The 16,887-nt window shown below is 38.6% G+C and overlaps 2 protein-coding genes across 3 annotated transcripts in view; one reads left to right on the top strand and one right to left on the bottom strand.

The window, feature by feature from the left end:
• ZFYVE26 (zinc finger FYVE-type containing 26) overlaps window positions 1-6,484 on the bottom strand; it is a 70,683-nt gene extending 64,199 nt beyond the window's left edge. The window contains exons 1-3 of the mRNA XM_080682356.1: window positions 6,428-6,484; window positions 5,658-5,934; window positions 4,061-4,139 (exon numbers count right to left, since the gene is read on the bottom strand). Of these exons, the coding sequence (XP_080538482.1) occupies window positions 4,061-4,139; window positions 5,658-5,851 (273 nt within the window). The 5' untranslated portion in view covers window positions 5,852-5,934; window positions 6,428-6,484. The remainder of the gene's footprint in view (window positions 1-4,060; window positions 4,140-5,657; window positions 5,935-6,427) is intronic.
• A 1,365-nt stretch (window positions 6,485-7,849) lies between these two features.
• RAD51B (RAD51 paralog B) overlaps window positions 7,850-16,887 on the top strand; it is a 545,220-nt gene continuing 536,182 nt past the window's right edge. For both annotated transcript variants that reach the window (XM_080666682.1, XM_080666681.1), the window contains exons 1-4: window positions 7,850-7,914; window positions 10,006-10,131; window positions 11,468-11,584; window positions 12,724-12,837. In XM_080666682.1, the coding sequence (XP_080522808.1) occupies window positions 11,501-11,584; window positions 12,724-12,837 (198 nt within the window). In that variant the 5' untranslated portion in view covers window positions 7,850-7,914; window positions 10,006-10,131; window positions 11,468-11,500. The remainder of the gene's footprint in view (window positions 7,915-10,005; window positions 10,132-11,467; window positions 11,585-12,723; window positions 12,838-16,887) is intronic.

Here is a 16,887-nt window from a genome sequence, read left to right as displayed (position 1 = left end):
TCTCCAGTTACTCTTATTTTTGCTATTTCTCTAAGATAATCATTAAATTCCTAGAAATGTGTTGAGATACCTTTCTTTATAAACAAAACAGCTAAACTTGGATGCATACCCCTCTTAAATACTAACACTTAAATCTCACACTGGTCAGCTTCAAACTGCAAGGTTTGCTCATTTTATGGGACTTTTTCTGTCACTTGAAGTCCTTCTCCAAGAACCTCCCTTGGGGACCTGGAGAGTATTATGCTAAGCAAAACAAGCCAGTTGGAAAAAGACAAGCATCACATGATCTCACTCATATGTGGAGTCTAATGAACAAAATAAACAAATGAACAAAATAGATCCAGAGACATAGAAGCATGGAACAGACTATGGAATCTCAGAGGGAAGGTGAGGGTGGGTGGGTGGGAAGAGATCAACCAAAGAACTTGTATGCATATATGCATAATCCATGGACACAGACAATAGGGTGGTGAAGGCCTGGGGAGGGGACAGGGGTAGGCTAGAAGGGGTCAATGAGGGGAAATAGGGGACAAATGCAATACTTTCAACAATAAATATTAAAAAATAAAAAAGAACCTCCCTTGCAGTGACCAAAATACCCAGTTCTGAGTAAGCCTGTGAATGTGTGAACCACATCATCCCCTTTGGTCCAAATCCTTGATTTGGTAATATTATAAGTTGGAAAACAAAAGGAAACAGAAAGGATCTAATGTTTATTAAACGCTTATTATGTGCCAGGTACTGTGTGCTATGTTTTAAAAATTCTCATTTAATCTCTAAATCAAACAAACCTGTGGGATAAGTAGATATACATATATATTTTAAATAATCTTTACTAAAGATGAAGTGGTAAGGAAGTACTTTCCAATTACTTCAAGCACGAAAAGGAAAAAGTGATCCCAGTGTTTGCTAATGACACTCGCCATGTATAAAGGAACAGAAAGCGTCTGCCTCTTTCGGGACTAACTTGTTTCACAATTACTTCCCTTCACCAGGTTCTTAAAACTAAAACGATAGTCTCCTTTTCTCCAGACACAAATACAAATAGATCAAGTGTAGGAATAATCTTGACAAATACAGCTTTGTATCAGAGACACCTGTAAATCATGTAGCTGGTTAAAGCTTCCAGAAGCTGGGTTTTATTGAAAGGTCTCCCACCTCAAGGCAAGAAGTACTTGCAGGATTGTGTGGGAGGGGAGTTTATAACACAAGATCACACTTATTCTATTCGTGCCATTCATAAATCACATCAGAGGCTAACATGATCTGGCATGTTCTTGGTTCAAAATCCCTATTTCTTCTTACCACACCCTTCTCTAATGCACCTATGCCATCTGAATGCTTGCATAACACTAGTGATTGGAATTTGGAGAAAATTCATGCTGGGAAGCAAAGATAAGTGCTTCTATTGAGGACTAAAGGGAAGGAACAGGTAAGATGTCTAGACAGCAGCCCTTAATAAAAGAACAAAGTCTGGTTAAGATTTTGGAACTTTAATCTAGAATTTTAATTAATTTATATTTTATTTCACTGGTGAAATTATATTATGCATATGCATGGCCATAAATGACTAACATTCCTAAAACAAGCAAGAATTTGTTCCATGTTTCTAAGCACAGATTTTCTTACTATAAAAGCAAAGCATGTTCAGTGTAGAAAAATTAGAATATACAAATAGGCAAACGAAACCCTCCCCTCACCCAGAATCTTTCCACTTAAAAAGAACTAATACTGTGGTATAAGGGCATTCAGACCATGCATCTAAGCATGCATACCAAATCTACTGTTTCTAAACCTTTTTTTCACATGGCAGAACATGAACATTTTTTCCATGTCACTGAAATTCATTTACCACCCAGTTTTCATAATGGCATTTTACAAACAGATGAGTCCATGCTGCACTGTGGACATGGGAGTTGTTTCCAGCTTTCCTCTATCAGAAGCAGCATGGCAGTGAACATTTCTGCAGTTACTCATGTAGAGAGATAAATCACTACAAGATATAAAGGAAAGGGAAAATGGAATCATCGTTTCAACTAGTAATTACAAAGGAAGCTTTTGGCAGAAGATGGGAGACTGAAAAAGGATAGGCCGCCAGCTAGTGCCCGGAAGATGAAAGTCACTCCAGGATAATGACTGGTCTTGGAGAACTACTCCAAGAATTCACTTGAAATCTTAGTCCTTGTATAAAGTTTTAAAATTCTCTGAGGTCCTTGTTTAAAGTTTAAAAGTCCTACAACATTTTAAATAACTGAGGCATTGGAGCCTTATGGACCGAAGGAACTGGCAAAGCAGGAACAACGCTGAGTCTGTGCTAAGGACCTGGTTGAGCCAAGTGCCCATAAAATAAGCAACCAATCAGCCATAACGTAAGAAAATACCCTTTAGCGAGAGTAAAATTCATCTGGTTGATAAATTTCATGTTTGTACTGGAAATATCCTTAGTAACAATAAAACTTTTTTTCTTTTTCTCTTTGAAGCTACTATTAAATATTTTAGCTCAAGTTTTTCTCTTTTAAATCTGAAACTATAGTCAACTCTTAATTATCCTGGGGTTATTTTTCGATTTTGCTTCTCTTTTTTCCTCCTAGTTTTTTCATCATTTCTTTTTGCAGACAACTGGCAAACGCCTGAATAAGAAATATATTTAGATTAGTAATTTCTGTTACTTTTGACAGCTCTGTGGAGAGAAGGGTGGGGGTGAAGTACAACTGGAACTAAAGACAAAATTAATTCTGATGACTGATGGGAGTAAAGAAGAAAATTAGGCTAAATTATAGATATTTACAAAATAGAACATATAGTTTCTTACTTTTAAGCCCATGAAGGCTAAAACTAATATTGAGGTGGAAAAAGCAGAGGAATGGGAATTCAAAGTCAGAAGATCTTGGTTTCAGCTCCAATTTTGCCAGCTTCATGGTATGACCTTGGGCCAGTCATTTTTCTTCTGAATCAGAGATTCCTCACTTGAATCTTAAAATCTGAGGTTTAATAAAATTGCCTCAGAGAAATACCTTCAATGGATATCAATTTCTTTTTTTCTTTTGAATCATATATGCACGTTTATTTCAATACTGCTGGCAGTATGGGAGAGCAGCAGGTCATCCACAAAAATCTGCTCTGCAGCCCTCCATAAGCCATCTGCTTATATAGAGTAGGACAAAGATTACACGGGAAAATATGGGTTATAGGTATGGGCGAAGTAGGAATTACAGGCCTGGGGAGGTAGGAGGCTGGGGTAGGACTCCACTGTTTGGGCAACAAGGTTGTTAATCTTTCCATGAGAATGGACCGCATTCCAAGGTTGTCTCCCAGGTAGTATGGTACACCAGAAGGTGGTGGGTTCGATTCCTGGTTAGGGCATGTACTCAGATTGTAGATTCCATCATCAGTCAGGGTGTACTGGAGGTAACCAATTGATGTTTCTCTCTCTCTCTCTCTCTCTCTCTCTTCCTCTAAAACCAATAAAGTTAAAGTTAAAAAAATAAAAAAGGCTTTTCATGGCTCTTTTTCTTTTGGGGAAAAAAAAAGCACTTCCTCACAAGTTTCTTTCAGGATTTATTTGCTCACTTTGTTTTTATATTTGGTAAGTTATCATTCAATTCATGTTAATTACTAACTTATTAATAATGAGGTTTAAATCTACAAGATTTCACTGCACTGGACTAGTGAAAATAAGATTTTCGGAAGAACAAATAAGTTTCAGCCCAGTCCATTCTCTATTACCTGGGTATTACGAGAGTCATATGTCACTCCCGATCTTTTCACTTCCAAGAGTTCTGCAAAGCTCTGTTCAGGCACAACTCTCACAATGGTATTTAGCAGAATGGTATCACCTCAAATGGTATTACATGCTAATGTTATGTTAGTGAATTAATGAGTGAATTTAGGTAAGAAGACATCAATAAAAATGTAAGCCATTCTCACGGTTAGTACAGAGAGAGGATATTACAAACCTCATAATAAAGGAAGTAACAGACAGAAGAGAAATCTCATAACTTCTGCCAAACTGTTCTCAATCTCGGCCTCAGGAGAAAATTTGAAATAAAAACCTACTTACTTTTTCTTGGGCAAACCATTTTTCCAGTACAAGAAGCCAGACCCAGGCTAATCTTTGAGGGTTGATATCCTGTCCACATCTGAAAAACGTAAAAAGAAAGAATTTCTAAACAAAGAATTTCTACTGACTTTTTCTCTTTTGCCATCCAAGATTTAGATTTCAATGCTCAGTCTATTTTAAACCTGAACAGGCAAGATGTTCTAATGATAAAATTTTCAAATGTACATGGCAGATCAATAAAACTAGAATCAAAATAGAACTAGCAGCTTTCATAAAAAAGAAAAAAAAAGGTCTTAAACCTACCTCCACCTCCCTATCTAGTCTTTATTATTTTTAAACAAAATATTACATAGAAAACCATAAAAGCAAAGCTATCTAAAGTATATTCTTGAAAACAGAAACTGAATCAAGTAGTCTTAAAGAAAAAAGGAACTTGACAAAAATTTATTTTTAACTCTATGCTACAAAGAGGGTTATAGGAACTCATAAGCCTTTTTTTGATGTTAGTAATTTAAATTAGACAGTAATAGGCTGGGATACAAATTTTAAGTACTATATTAACGTATATAGGGTGGGGGAAAGGTAGGCTTACAGTTGTTCATATGGAAAATAATACAATAATTAATAAATAATATGGGAATAGACTGTTTCACATACAACTATAATCCTACTTTTGCCCCCCTTTATGTTAATACAGTACTTAAACAATATAACATAATTGCCAAAGTAATGAAAATTGAGGGAGAAACTGAACAGTACATTTAATTCCTATATCATTAGTTATTAGCACTGTCAGAAAGAATTTCATTAAATATTTAGTTGGAGAACAATGGTTGTCAGTGGGCAAGGAGAGATCAAAATACAAAGAGGTATGCCTAGGGAGTGACGGAATTCTTTTGTGGTGATGAAACAGTTGTGTATCTTGATTATAGAATTCTTTTGTGGTGATGAAACAGTTGTGTATCTTGATTATAGTTACATGAATATCCACATGAATAAAGTTGCAAAGAACTACACACATAAAAATGAATGCAGATTAAATCATGGTGAAAACGGAATAGTCTAGTTAACAGTCATTACCTATATTAATTTCCTGGTTTTGCTATTATACTATTATGAGATGTCACAACTGGGGAAAGCTATTGAAAGGGTACTTTCTGTATTATTTTTGCCCTTCTTGGGAGTATAATTATTAAAAAAAAAAAAGCTTTAAGTGAATTCACTCCCAGTAGTTTTGACGTGAATTAATTCACGTCAATTTCATAAGTCAGAAGAGAGTAGGGTTTTTTTTGGAGGCAAAGAAAATGCTTTTCAATGCAGTCCCACCATCTACTTTAATGATAATAAACAAGAACTGGTGGTTCCATATACAATTCGCTGGCCAGGCTTAAACACAGTTCCAAATGATAATTCAAAGCCAATATTAATTAATTAATAGGTATGTATTACAGAGGTAAAATTTCAGAGCATGTGCAATACCCTCCCCCTCTGCTAATTCTTCAGGGAGTCGTTGAGTGAGGCTCATGGACCAGAGCCCAAACATTGAACCTTGTGTCCTCTGCCCTGTGACCGCCTGCCAGGAAGAGAGATCCCTTACCTCAGCTGATGTGGACACACCACCAGCGCCTGTAGAATGTCCTCCACCTTCTTGGGGACATCCCCTTGTGCCTCGTGCAGCTGAGGTACACATGCCTGTGCCAGCTCCCACTCTCCTCTCCGAAGGCACTCACAGAAAAATCCAAAAAGCTCCTTCTGGGAAGCGGTTTCCTCTTTTCCAAATGGATGATGCATTTTCCCAGCACAGAGTGCAGGGAGATAGAAAGGGATGAATTACGCAGAACACATGGTCAGTTTTCTCCTTCGGGGATCACCTCCTATTAACAGTATACACCAGAGTGGGAGGAAATGGAAGGAGTTGTATTTAGACAATTAGTAACTACCAGCCCGACTGGGAAAGGCGGGACTTATTTTCCTCATTATCCTTGTAAGATCGATTTGACATGTTCCAGTCTTTGAGAAGTTACACCTTTCCCCCAAGGGTTGGATCTCATCTCTCTACGAGCATCTGACATTCAATTAATATTAACGGTCGGTCTTAGCCCGAGGCGCAGACCCTAAACTCCATGTTCGCAGCCCCTCCGGAACTTTATACGCAGTCCGGCTCCGAATCCCCAGGTGGTCGCCCCCTTACGGATGAGAAATGCAGCGGGACCCTCCCTAGTTGGAGCCCTCCCGTAAAGCAGAGGATTGAGGGTCCGGAGATGAATCCGAGTCAGAAGTGGAGGGCGGTGGGGTTGGGGCGCAGGGACGCTCCCTGCAGGGGTCTTGGAGAGCGCTCCCGCCTTCTCTGGGGTGCCTGACACTCACCTGCTCCCGGTGCCCACAGCAATAGAGCCCCCAGCGCAGCCATGTTTCAGTCGAGTCAGGTGACAGGTCCCATGCGGAGCTTGCGAGGCGGGTGGCGGGGCTGACGACGGACAGCGGCCACTCCTATTGGCCAATGGAGGGAAGATGCAAATAAAGCGCCATATTTGTTTGGGTCACGTGACGCCATCTCCAGGAACTAGAGAAAGCTCGGAGGCTGGGGGAGTACCTCGGCTACCTGGCTAAGGAACATTCCTTTTAGTTTTGACAATTCCTCTGCGCTACGCCTTCCGTTCTGCGTTCGGCGAAGCGGGTGGCAGAAATAGCTGTCTTCCTTGATTTTGTTCTTCCGCCCTCTTTTCTCCCTAGCGTTTGAAGTCAGCGTTTACTGAGCTTCAATCAGTGCTTTGCCAGGCCTTGCGGGGCTACCCAGAGCAAGACTTGAATCCCCCTCCATTTTTATTCTGTATACTTGGGCCCTTTTATAATCCCAGAACCCTGCGTTCTGAATTCCCATTTTATTCTGTTTAACTCAATTCATTTATTTGCTCATTTACTCGACAACCGTTAACTGAGAGGTGTGCTAGCCTTTCGAAGCTGAACAAATTATGGTCCCTGTCCTCAAGGAGCTCAGTTTAGTCGTCAGGTGACAGGTCGAGGGGCGCAGGTCAATAATTAGGATAAAGTGGGCTACATTATTATTATTTTTAAAATAATATTTTATTGATTTTTTACAGAGAGGAAGGGAGAGGGATAGAGAGTTAGAAACATCAATCAGAGAGGAACATCAATCAGCTGCCTCCTGTACACTCCCCACTGGGGATGTGCCCGTAACCAAGGTACATGCCCTTGACCCGGAATCGAACCTGGGACCCCTCAGTCCGCAGGCCGAGCTCTATCCACTGAGCCAAACCGGCCAGGGCTAAGTGGGCTACATTATAAAATAGAGGTATTCACAGGGGAAATGAGAGCAAAGCATGAGCAAAAGTTCTTCGCAGATGTAATAATCTGAAACTGAGAAAGTAACGGCTGAAGCAATTTTATTTAGCATTGCCCAAACTATAATCACTACCAAAGGGTGATGAAAAAAGCAAGCCAAAACAAACCAAAAGCTTCTTCCAAAACCTCTCATATGATAGATGGATTTCCAGAAAACTAACCTAGTCTCAGATCCATTAAGCAATTTTTCAATGTAGTGACAAAATAAAGAAAACACTTCAAGCAAGGTTTATCCTGGTTTCATACACTTTTTGCTTATGTTCCCCCACCGCATTTTGATAATCACTAGACTGAGAAACTGACATTTATTTCAGAGTGTGAAAACTACAACTCCCAGCAAGCCGCGGAGCCGACTGGCTCTGCCTGCCTCTGATTGGATATTTCCCAGGACGACGACCCAACCAGCGCTTAGGTTGTTGCTTTGCAGCATTTTCCGCGGGGAACTGAGTGATGGGTGGGGGAAACTTTGAAAGTTGGATGCTGCAGACCCGGTACTGGAAAGTCTCATCTTGGGGGCAGTTGTGGGGAAATGGGGTGCGCGCATTGTTTTCTGCTCCCTCTCTGGTCCTGTGGTATTCATATTGGGGTAGCGGAGAATCTTTCTTGGGTGCAGGGCACGCCCCCTTAAGTCCGTAGGGATCTTAACATGAACCCTGTCGCGGATCTGGGAGCTTCTTTTGCAGGGTTGCAAGGAAGCTAGGCCTTGTTGAAACAGTTCTTTTTAGGGGATTCTGCGGTGTTGTTTTTGCCTCTTGATGCCCACCTCCCTTTTACTTCCGGGTACTTTGGGGGTCTAGACAGGGGAGCCCCTGTTTGGGGGAAGTTTAGGGCCTGCCCTTTCTTCAGGTAGATAATAGCGTGGAATCTGGAGTCAGATCCCTGGATTCGAATGCGGACTCCATCATATGCTAGCTGTTACAGACTGTGGAAGTTTTCAACTCAGTGCCTCCGTGTCTTTAATCTGTAAACTGGGGTAAAACATCCGAAGCGCTTGGAACAGTGTAGTGGACGTAATAAGGGCTCAATAAATATTAGCTATTGTTACTTCACAGTTTTCATTGAACATCTAACAGGAGGAGTTTTCTTTCAATGAGGAGAGGATTCAGTTTCCAGGGTTGAATATCTTCCATTCCCATTCACATGGGCGTATGTACACACAGAGCAGGAACTTACAGTCTCTGGTGGAAGAATCAAACATGCAAGCCATAATAATACGTTAATTATCGGGCAAATATATGTACAAAGATGAGAACGTTGGAGAAGAGGCTGAGTTTGGTTAAAGCTTTGTGGAGGCAAGACAGGGAGGCAGGATGGCTATGATTGCCTAACCTACCAATATACTGTTGTGGCTGGAGAGCAGGTTTTGTGAGGCAGCAAATGATGTTTTGCTGAACAAACTGATAATGATGATTAATCTTGAGCATTATGTGAAATCCTTTAACCTTCATTACATTCCTATGGAGTAGATATTTGAATTACCCTCGTTTTACAAATGGATAAACTAAGACAGGAGGTGAAGTAACTTTGCCAGGAAGATCAGGATTTGGGCCTTGCAATCTGATGTAGTAATGAGAGGGAAAGGAGGAATAAATTTATGAAGTGTCTTAATCCTGAGGAACTTACCCTGTAGGCTGATGGTTCCATGGGCAGTTTTAAAGGATGAGAGTGACAGGATTGGAGCAACTTTTTAGGAAGCTACCTTGCAGGCCAGTTTTGTGTGCCTCCCTGTCCACAGCACATTTAAATACCAATGGCAATACTTATTGCATGACTAGTTATTTTTGTAAACATTTCTTTTCAACTTTTACTGTGAGTTGCCGAAGGGGAGGGAATATGATTCTTGTATCCCAGAACTTAGCAGAGTGTGTATTTAAGAAGTGCCTGTGGTCCTGGTGTGTGGCTTAGTTGGTTGGAACGGGGTTCAAATTCTGGTTGGAGTGTGTGTGTGTGTATGTTTTTTTTTTTTTTTTTGGGGGGGGGTGGATGTTTCTCTCTGCCCCTCTCTACAGAGATCAGTAGACATATCCTTGGGTGAGGATTAAAAAAATGAAGTAAAATAAAATAAAGAGTGCCTGTAAAAGAGGCAAATGAATGGATTTTACATGTGTGTGTGAGGCAGTGAATGACCAGAGCAACATGCAATAGTCCAGGCAACTGATGGGAGTGGCCTGAATAAAGGCAGAGATAACAGAGTTGGTAATTGTTTTTTCTTTGTGTGTGTGTGTGTGTGTGTGTGTGTGTGTGTGTGTGTGTGTGTGTTAAATATTTTTATTGATTTCAGAGAGGAAGGGAGAGGGAGAGAGATAGAAATATCAATGATGAGAGAGAATCATTGATCGGCTGCCTCCTGCAAGCCCCCGACTGGGGATTGAGCCTGCAACCCAGGCATGTGCCCTTGACAGGAATCAAACCTGGGGCCCTTCAGTCCACAGGCCGATGCTCTATCCACTGAGCCAAACCTGCTAGGGCTGTGTGTGTTTTTTAAGATTTTTAACTGATTTTTAGAGAGGAAGAGAGAGAGAAAAAAACATTGATGAGATAGTAAAACATTGATGGATTGCTTCCTATACACCCTCCACTAGGGACCGAGCCTGAAACCCAGGCATGTGCAATGACCAGAAATTGAACCAGCAACCCTTCAGTACAACACAGGATCCCCAACTGAGCCACACTGGCCAGGACTGGAGCTGATCATTGTTAAAGTCCAGGTACTGTGGGGTTTACTGTTCTCCTTTTTTATTGAACTTATCAGTCTAAATGGTGCCCTTTCCCAGAACTACCTGATCTGTAAAGACACTAGGCAATGACATAGCACATGTCACTTAGTAAAATTTCTTCTGTGGAAAGAGAAATGAGTACTGACAAGTTCCCATTAAGAGAATTGAGAGGGATGTATTCTGTGTTTGTGGGAAGGGTATATGTGTGTATGAGAGAGAGAGAGAGAGAGAGAGAGAGAGAGAGAGAGAGAGAGAGAGAGAGAGAGGGAGAGAGATTTAATCTGATACACAGAGATGATCTGATTCAGAGAATTTAGATAGAAATTTGGGTCATGGTATTGAAAATAAATAACCACATTCTCAGTATATATTTTTGTTTCAAAATTTTACTTTTCTGATAATTATACTGTTTTATCCCCTGAAACAATGAAGAGTTCCTGTTTCTATTCTAACCAGAGAGTATTTTGCCATCTCAATGAGGTACACAGCCTTCCCTTTGCATACATTACTAAGGGAATCACAGTGATTCTGTTCCAGCACCTAGTATATGGGAGTGTGATCAGTTAGTATAGTATGTGGGAATGTGGGAAGCTAGTATACTAAACAGCAATTCAGCTTGTAAATACTGGTAACACCTGGGATAATAAAATCTCATTTGATTCAGAAGATTTGCTTAGACTCATAGAAAAATAAGTTAAATATGATCATGGACTTGCAGTAGAGTACAAAGGTTAGGAGGATAGACCTCAGAGTCAGACTTCCTGGGTTTGAAGTCTGGAACCATCATTTACTTTTTCTGGTGATAATAGAATAGCTAAACTTTCTAGGCTTTTGTTTTCTCATATGCAAAAATGGGGTCCATAACCTTTCTTACAGGGCTGTTGAGAAGATTAAATGTGATACTTTATTTATAGCAACTGTGCCTGGCATAGTAGATGCTCAATAAATTTATTATTGTTACAACCCAATGAAAGTAAAGACTTTCTAGGAGTGGGTTTCAAACTATGCCTGGAAGGTTATTTATACATCTAAATTTATAAATGCATTGAAAAATCTCAAGATGTTTTACAAATTTCAAGTGGTATTATTATATTCATGTAATAACTATTAAAGAATGGTGTGAACTGTATATTTTTATCTTGCCTTGTTTCTCTGTGTACTAGTACATGCTTCTCTGTGTGTATATGTGCCTTCCTTTATTTTATCAGTAATATTTTAAATACTATACATTTCACTATGCACATGGAAAATTTTTTTTTATTGTGTAAAGTGTTTTAGAAAGTAGCCATCTATTATTGCTTATGCTGTTTTCTGATGTATTATCAAGGTGTGTTTCCCCCACCCCCCCACACCTGGAGTCATGGGTAGCAAGAAACTGAGACGAGTGGGTTTATCACAAGAGCTATGTGACCGTCTGAACAGACACCAGATTGTTACCTGTCAGGTAAAATTTATTTAATTTTTTTCAATGAGAAACATTGAGTACAAATTAATTTTAAGTATACCTTAATAACTCTTAAGTAAACCTGAAATGTAAAAACTTAGGTTTGTAGAATAAAAAGGATGAATGATGGTGTTTCTCTGTAGACTAATTTTAAATGATGAGCCATTTAGGTTATACTTCCAAGTATGATTTCATTTATCCAGGTTTAATATTTTTACATTTTGGGGAGAAGGATGCTCATGGGATAAGGTGAAGTACACATGTGCCTTTATTTGGGGTTCTAGAGAAGTTTCACCTACTTAAAAAGAAATTTTGTAATTACATGGGAAATATGACTTGAATGAGGAAATGGTATTAAACATGGGTAATTCCTCTTGAAAGCAAGAGAAATTAATAGTTAGGATCATTTTCCTACCGATGGAATGAGAAAATGTATAGAGAAGATATTGCATTTTTAAGCGCAATAGTGAAGCACATCTCTTTGGGGTTAAATGTGATTTAAGGTTTTAGATTAGGATTTAATCCTTTATAAGACAGACTTTCAGAACATGTTGTAATTTTAAGATATTTCTCTGTGTGTTAAAGGTCTTTTTGGTTCTTCTGTTATACATTTAATAGTCTTCGTGTTCATATTTTGAAACACCCTTAAAAGTATGAAATTTAACATTTCATTCCATAGTTAGTTTTGCTCTCTGTCAATTATCAAATACTTCCTCTGAATGATCTCATGTAGCTTAGGAAGAAACACATTTCCACCTGACACTTTCTGGATATTTGTGCCCAGACTTTTCAGGTACTAGTGCAGTGTTCATACACACATGGGTTGGATGCTGCTGCTATGTGATGTTACTCAGTGAGTCCTTTGGCATATGCCAACTAAATAGAATAATTACAAGTTAATACTATCATATGTTTTAGTTAAGGCATATTTTGAAGGGCAAGTACTATAAGGAGCACATAAATCTTTGATCTGCAATAAATTTCACTTTTATCTACACATGGATAGTATCATTTGGAATTTTCCTTTTAATTCCATTATCTTTGTTACATATATGTTTAAAATATTTTCTTAATGTCTCTTTAGGACTAAAAAAATCTTTATTGTTTTAAGTATTACATATGTCTGCCTTTTTCTTCAGGACTTTTTATGTCTTTCCCCATTGGAGCTTATGAAGATCACTGGCCTTAGTTATCGAGGTGTCCATGAACTTCTGTGTGTGGTCAGCAGGGCCTGTGCCCCACGGATGCAAACGGTATATTATATTTTAAAATTATGATTTGGTTATTATTTTTATTTTGATATTATTCTTCATCTCATTTAAAATCTTATTTGGGTGAGGCAGAAATAAAAATAGAGATGAGTACCTCAAAAATATTGACTCTTACACCAGAGTTAGTCTTCTAATGAGAACTTATGTGACAATTTATGTAGTTTATAAGCTCATGGGAGATAGTTCTTAATTATGGGAATGAGGGGACAACAAAGTTGGTTTTTTTTGTAGCTAAAAGTGATGTTTCAAAAAGTCATCTTTCTCTTGTTTGTTTGGGTAGGATTTGTGGTCCTCATGGTTAAATTTTAATATACTTCTAATTATAGATTCCCCTATCTCTATAATACTTTTACCATCATCACTTACTGTACATCATAGGGTATACATATTAGGCTTGCACTTGCTTCTTAATTGAATAAATAATACTTAAAAACTTATCCTCACTCTTGAGAAGAGTAAAAGTCTTTTATAACATCAGGTTGTACTATTTTTTCATATTTTCTGTCACATGACTTTAGCTTTTCAAATTGTAAGTTTATGCATGGTAGAGAAGATACTGTTTTTCCATAATAAGAGTTGCCTAAAAGTCTGTTTAGTGATTTCCAAATGTATTTATTTATGTGGATTGTAAATTACTTATTTTACTCTCTCATAATGAAATTTGGTAACCATTGAGCAATAAAGTAGAGTTCAATTCTGTAAAGTAGGAAGTGTCATTTGAGACTTGGGAAACAATGGACAGATAAAGTACTTTCTTTTGTTCAGCTTTAGCTTGTGATCTGAGAAAAATACCTTAAAGGCAGAGCAGGAAGAAGAATTAGAATCGCAGTTGGGGTTTGGCACTACTATTAGCTTTGCCAGTGATCTCTAGCTTTGGACAGCTCACTTTGATAGAGAAGTTAGAGTTAAAATAGTGAGATGATTTTGTGACTAGATTCAGAATAACCTGTTACTATTTCAAAGGTTGTAAAACACCAGGAAAACCTTTTAATTTGATATTTTTATGGTATTCAGTCAATATCTATGGCCTATTTCTAGTTAAGTAATAAGAGCGCATGGGCAAGAAATTCACTTTAGCCTCCACTTACATCATAACTTCATTTACAATTCGATACCATTCCAAATGCCAATTCAGGAATTCATCTTACCCTTTTGCTATACATTCACTCTTGTAGCATTCTTTAGATTTGAGTCCTGCCTTAACATTGGCTTAGCCTTAGTTCGTTCCTTCAGTAAATATTTTTTTGCCTATTTATTCAGTCATTTATTCTTTCCACCAATATTTATTGAGTCCAGCCATGTGTCAGGTACTGGGGATATTGTAGTGAACAAGATTGATAAAGTTCCTGCCTTCCCGTAGCTTATAGTCTAGTGGGAGAAGTCAGACATTAACAAATAATTACGTAAATATTTAGTTAATTGTAGTAAGTCCTGTGAAGGAAAAGTTCAAGGAGTCTTGAAACTTAATAACAGGAGACATTACTTAATTTAGGGAAGGGCTCCCTCAGGGAGCAACACTGGGGCTAAAACCTGAAGGATGAATAGGAGAGAGATAAGCAAAGGAGTTGGGAAGGGAGGTGAGGGGGGAAGACTTCCCAGGCAGTGGGTCCAGTCTGTGAAGGGAAGCAGAATGGTGCTTGCGTGGTCATAAAATCAAGCTGGTGTGAATGGAACGCAGCAGTGAGGAAGAGAATGGCCGGAGATGAAGGCAAAGAGTAAGCAGGAGTCAGATCATTAGGGCCTGCAGACAATGTTAAGGATTTTGGACTTTATTCTGGGAGCATTGAGAAGCCATAAAAAGGTGTAATCTAATGTGTTTTTAGAGACTCAGTTTTGAACATAGGTGATTGAAAAGGAGCAAGAAATATTTGTGAATAATAGTTAGGTATCTATTAACATATTCCAGACAGAAAGTGATTGTGGCCTCGATTATTAGTGTGGTATTAATGCAGATGGTCTAATGTCAATTAATATGAGAGAGATTAAAGAGGTAGAATGCATAGGATTTGGTGATTGTCTTTGGGTGGTGTTGAGTACAGGAAAGTGTCAGATGATTCTTTGAGTTTTGCTTAGAGAAACTGGGTGGTACCCTTTCCTGAGATAAGGAATACTGGAAGATGGTCAGGTTTGAGGAAGGCAGATCATGAATTCAGTTTAGTCCTTGTTGAAATTAAGGTGCCTGTGAAATTTTGAGTGGAGATGTGAAGTAGGCAGTTAAATGGAGGGTGGGGCAAAAGTAGGTTTACAATTGTTCATATAGAAAATAAAACAATTAATAAATAATATAAGAATAAGCTTTGTTTTTAATGTACTCACAACTGTAAAGCTACTTTTGCCTCAACCTGTATATTGACATGGAGCTTGGAGGAGAAGTCTGCACTAGAAAGATGCATTTGGGAGTCTCAGTGTAAATATGGTAGTCAAAGCTATGGGAATGGATGAGCAATTCCCTGGGAAGTTTTTATAGTTAGACGGTAAGTATACCCAAGTCCTGACCAAGACCAAGTCCTGATTGAAGACAACATTTATTTATTTATTTTATTATTATTTTTTAAAAGTATTTTTATTGATTTCAGAGAGGAAGGGAGAGGAAGAGAGAGATAGGAACATCAATGATGAGAGAGAATCATTGATCGGCTGCCTCCTGCACAACTGACACTGGGGATCAAGCCTGCAACCCAGGCATGTGCCCTGACTGGGAATCGAACCGTGACCTCCTGGTTCATAGGTCGACACGCAACCACTGAGCCATGCTGGCCGGGCGAGTGAAACCAACATTTGAAGATGAGGTTAGACAATAATGAGTCTGAGAGGAAGCAAGTACCAAAGTAGAAGAAAAGCTGGCGGGATGTCATATCACCCTATTACTCTGTCTCATTTATGCACATACTGTTATTTCTGGAGTTTTGGTCTTTTAGTTTATTTTATTCTCTTTTTTAAAAAAAAGAGTCACAAATCTATTATTCTAATAATTACACTTGTAGTTGCAAGTGAAGCACTTTAACGCTGACAGCTTGGGCTGCCTTTACATATTTGACAAAGTATCCCTACCCATGTCCACCCAAGTTGCCTGATTATGGATTGTGGATAATATTCATGTATTTTTAAATCAGATGCAAGCCATACAACTTTGACAGTAGTTTTTCTAATTACTTTATGTACCTGAATATAGCCTTAAAAAAATCTGTGGTAATCCATGGTTTAACTGAAATAAGAATTCAATAGGTAAAGTTAGAGAAGAGTGGACACATTTATGGCTCATAAATATTAGTATGTTGGTCTTCCTACATCCTCTCAGGGGCAGAAGAGCCTTGGATTTGAGACACTGACTTATTAAATTGTAAACTTTAAGTGGGTAGACTTTGTTTATTTGGTTTACCATGTATTTCCAGAGCTAATCATAGTATATGGCATCAGTAGGCCCTCTAATTTATTGAATGAATGCATTTTTATGGTTTCATTTCATTCATAAAAATGAAATTTTAATGGTAGAGATTGCAAGAGGCAAGCATATTCATACATTACTAGTGGGCAGGTAATCACGTTAATCACATCTGCAAAGGTTCTTTTTCCAAATAAGGTAGCATTCCCAGGTTCCAAGGATTGGATGTGGATAGTTCTCAGACTACCACACCTGCCTTTTAGCCATTCCTCACAAATCAACCTCGGTTTGAAATGACAGCTTGATCATGTCATTCTGTTGCTCTCAGCATAAACTCCAAACAAGGCTCTTTATGATTTGGCCCCTGCTTATTTCTCCAGCCTCATTGCTTTTCATACCACAGCAACACGCCATCTTTCAGCTCTTCTAAATGGAGTCTTTATTTTTTGTAGTTTTTGTTAGTTTCCATGTCCTCCTTTTATTGCTTCTTGACCTTTCTTTGTACATTTTCTCTTTGCAGGAACATGCACACTTCCTTTGCTTGTCCAACAGCTATTTCAGATTTTAGCTTAGTCCAGCTCTTCCAGGAAGTCTTCCTGGATTATACAATCCAGGTCAGGTGTACTGTCTTTATGTCTCCACTTTCCCTT

The sequence above is a fragment of the Plecotus auritus genome (genome assembly GCF_963455305.1).
Source record: "Plecotus auritus genome assembly, chromosome: 1".
Taxonomy (NCBI): domain Eukaryota; kingdom Metazoa; phylum Chordata; class Mammalia; order Chiroptera; family Vespertilionidae; genus Plecotus; species Plecotus auritus.
Note: the sequence above shows the minus strand (reverse complement) of the source record. Positions and strands in the feature narration are given on the sequence as shown.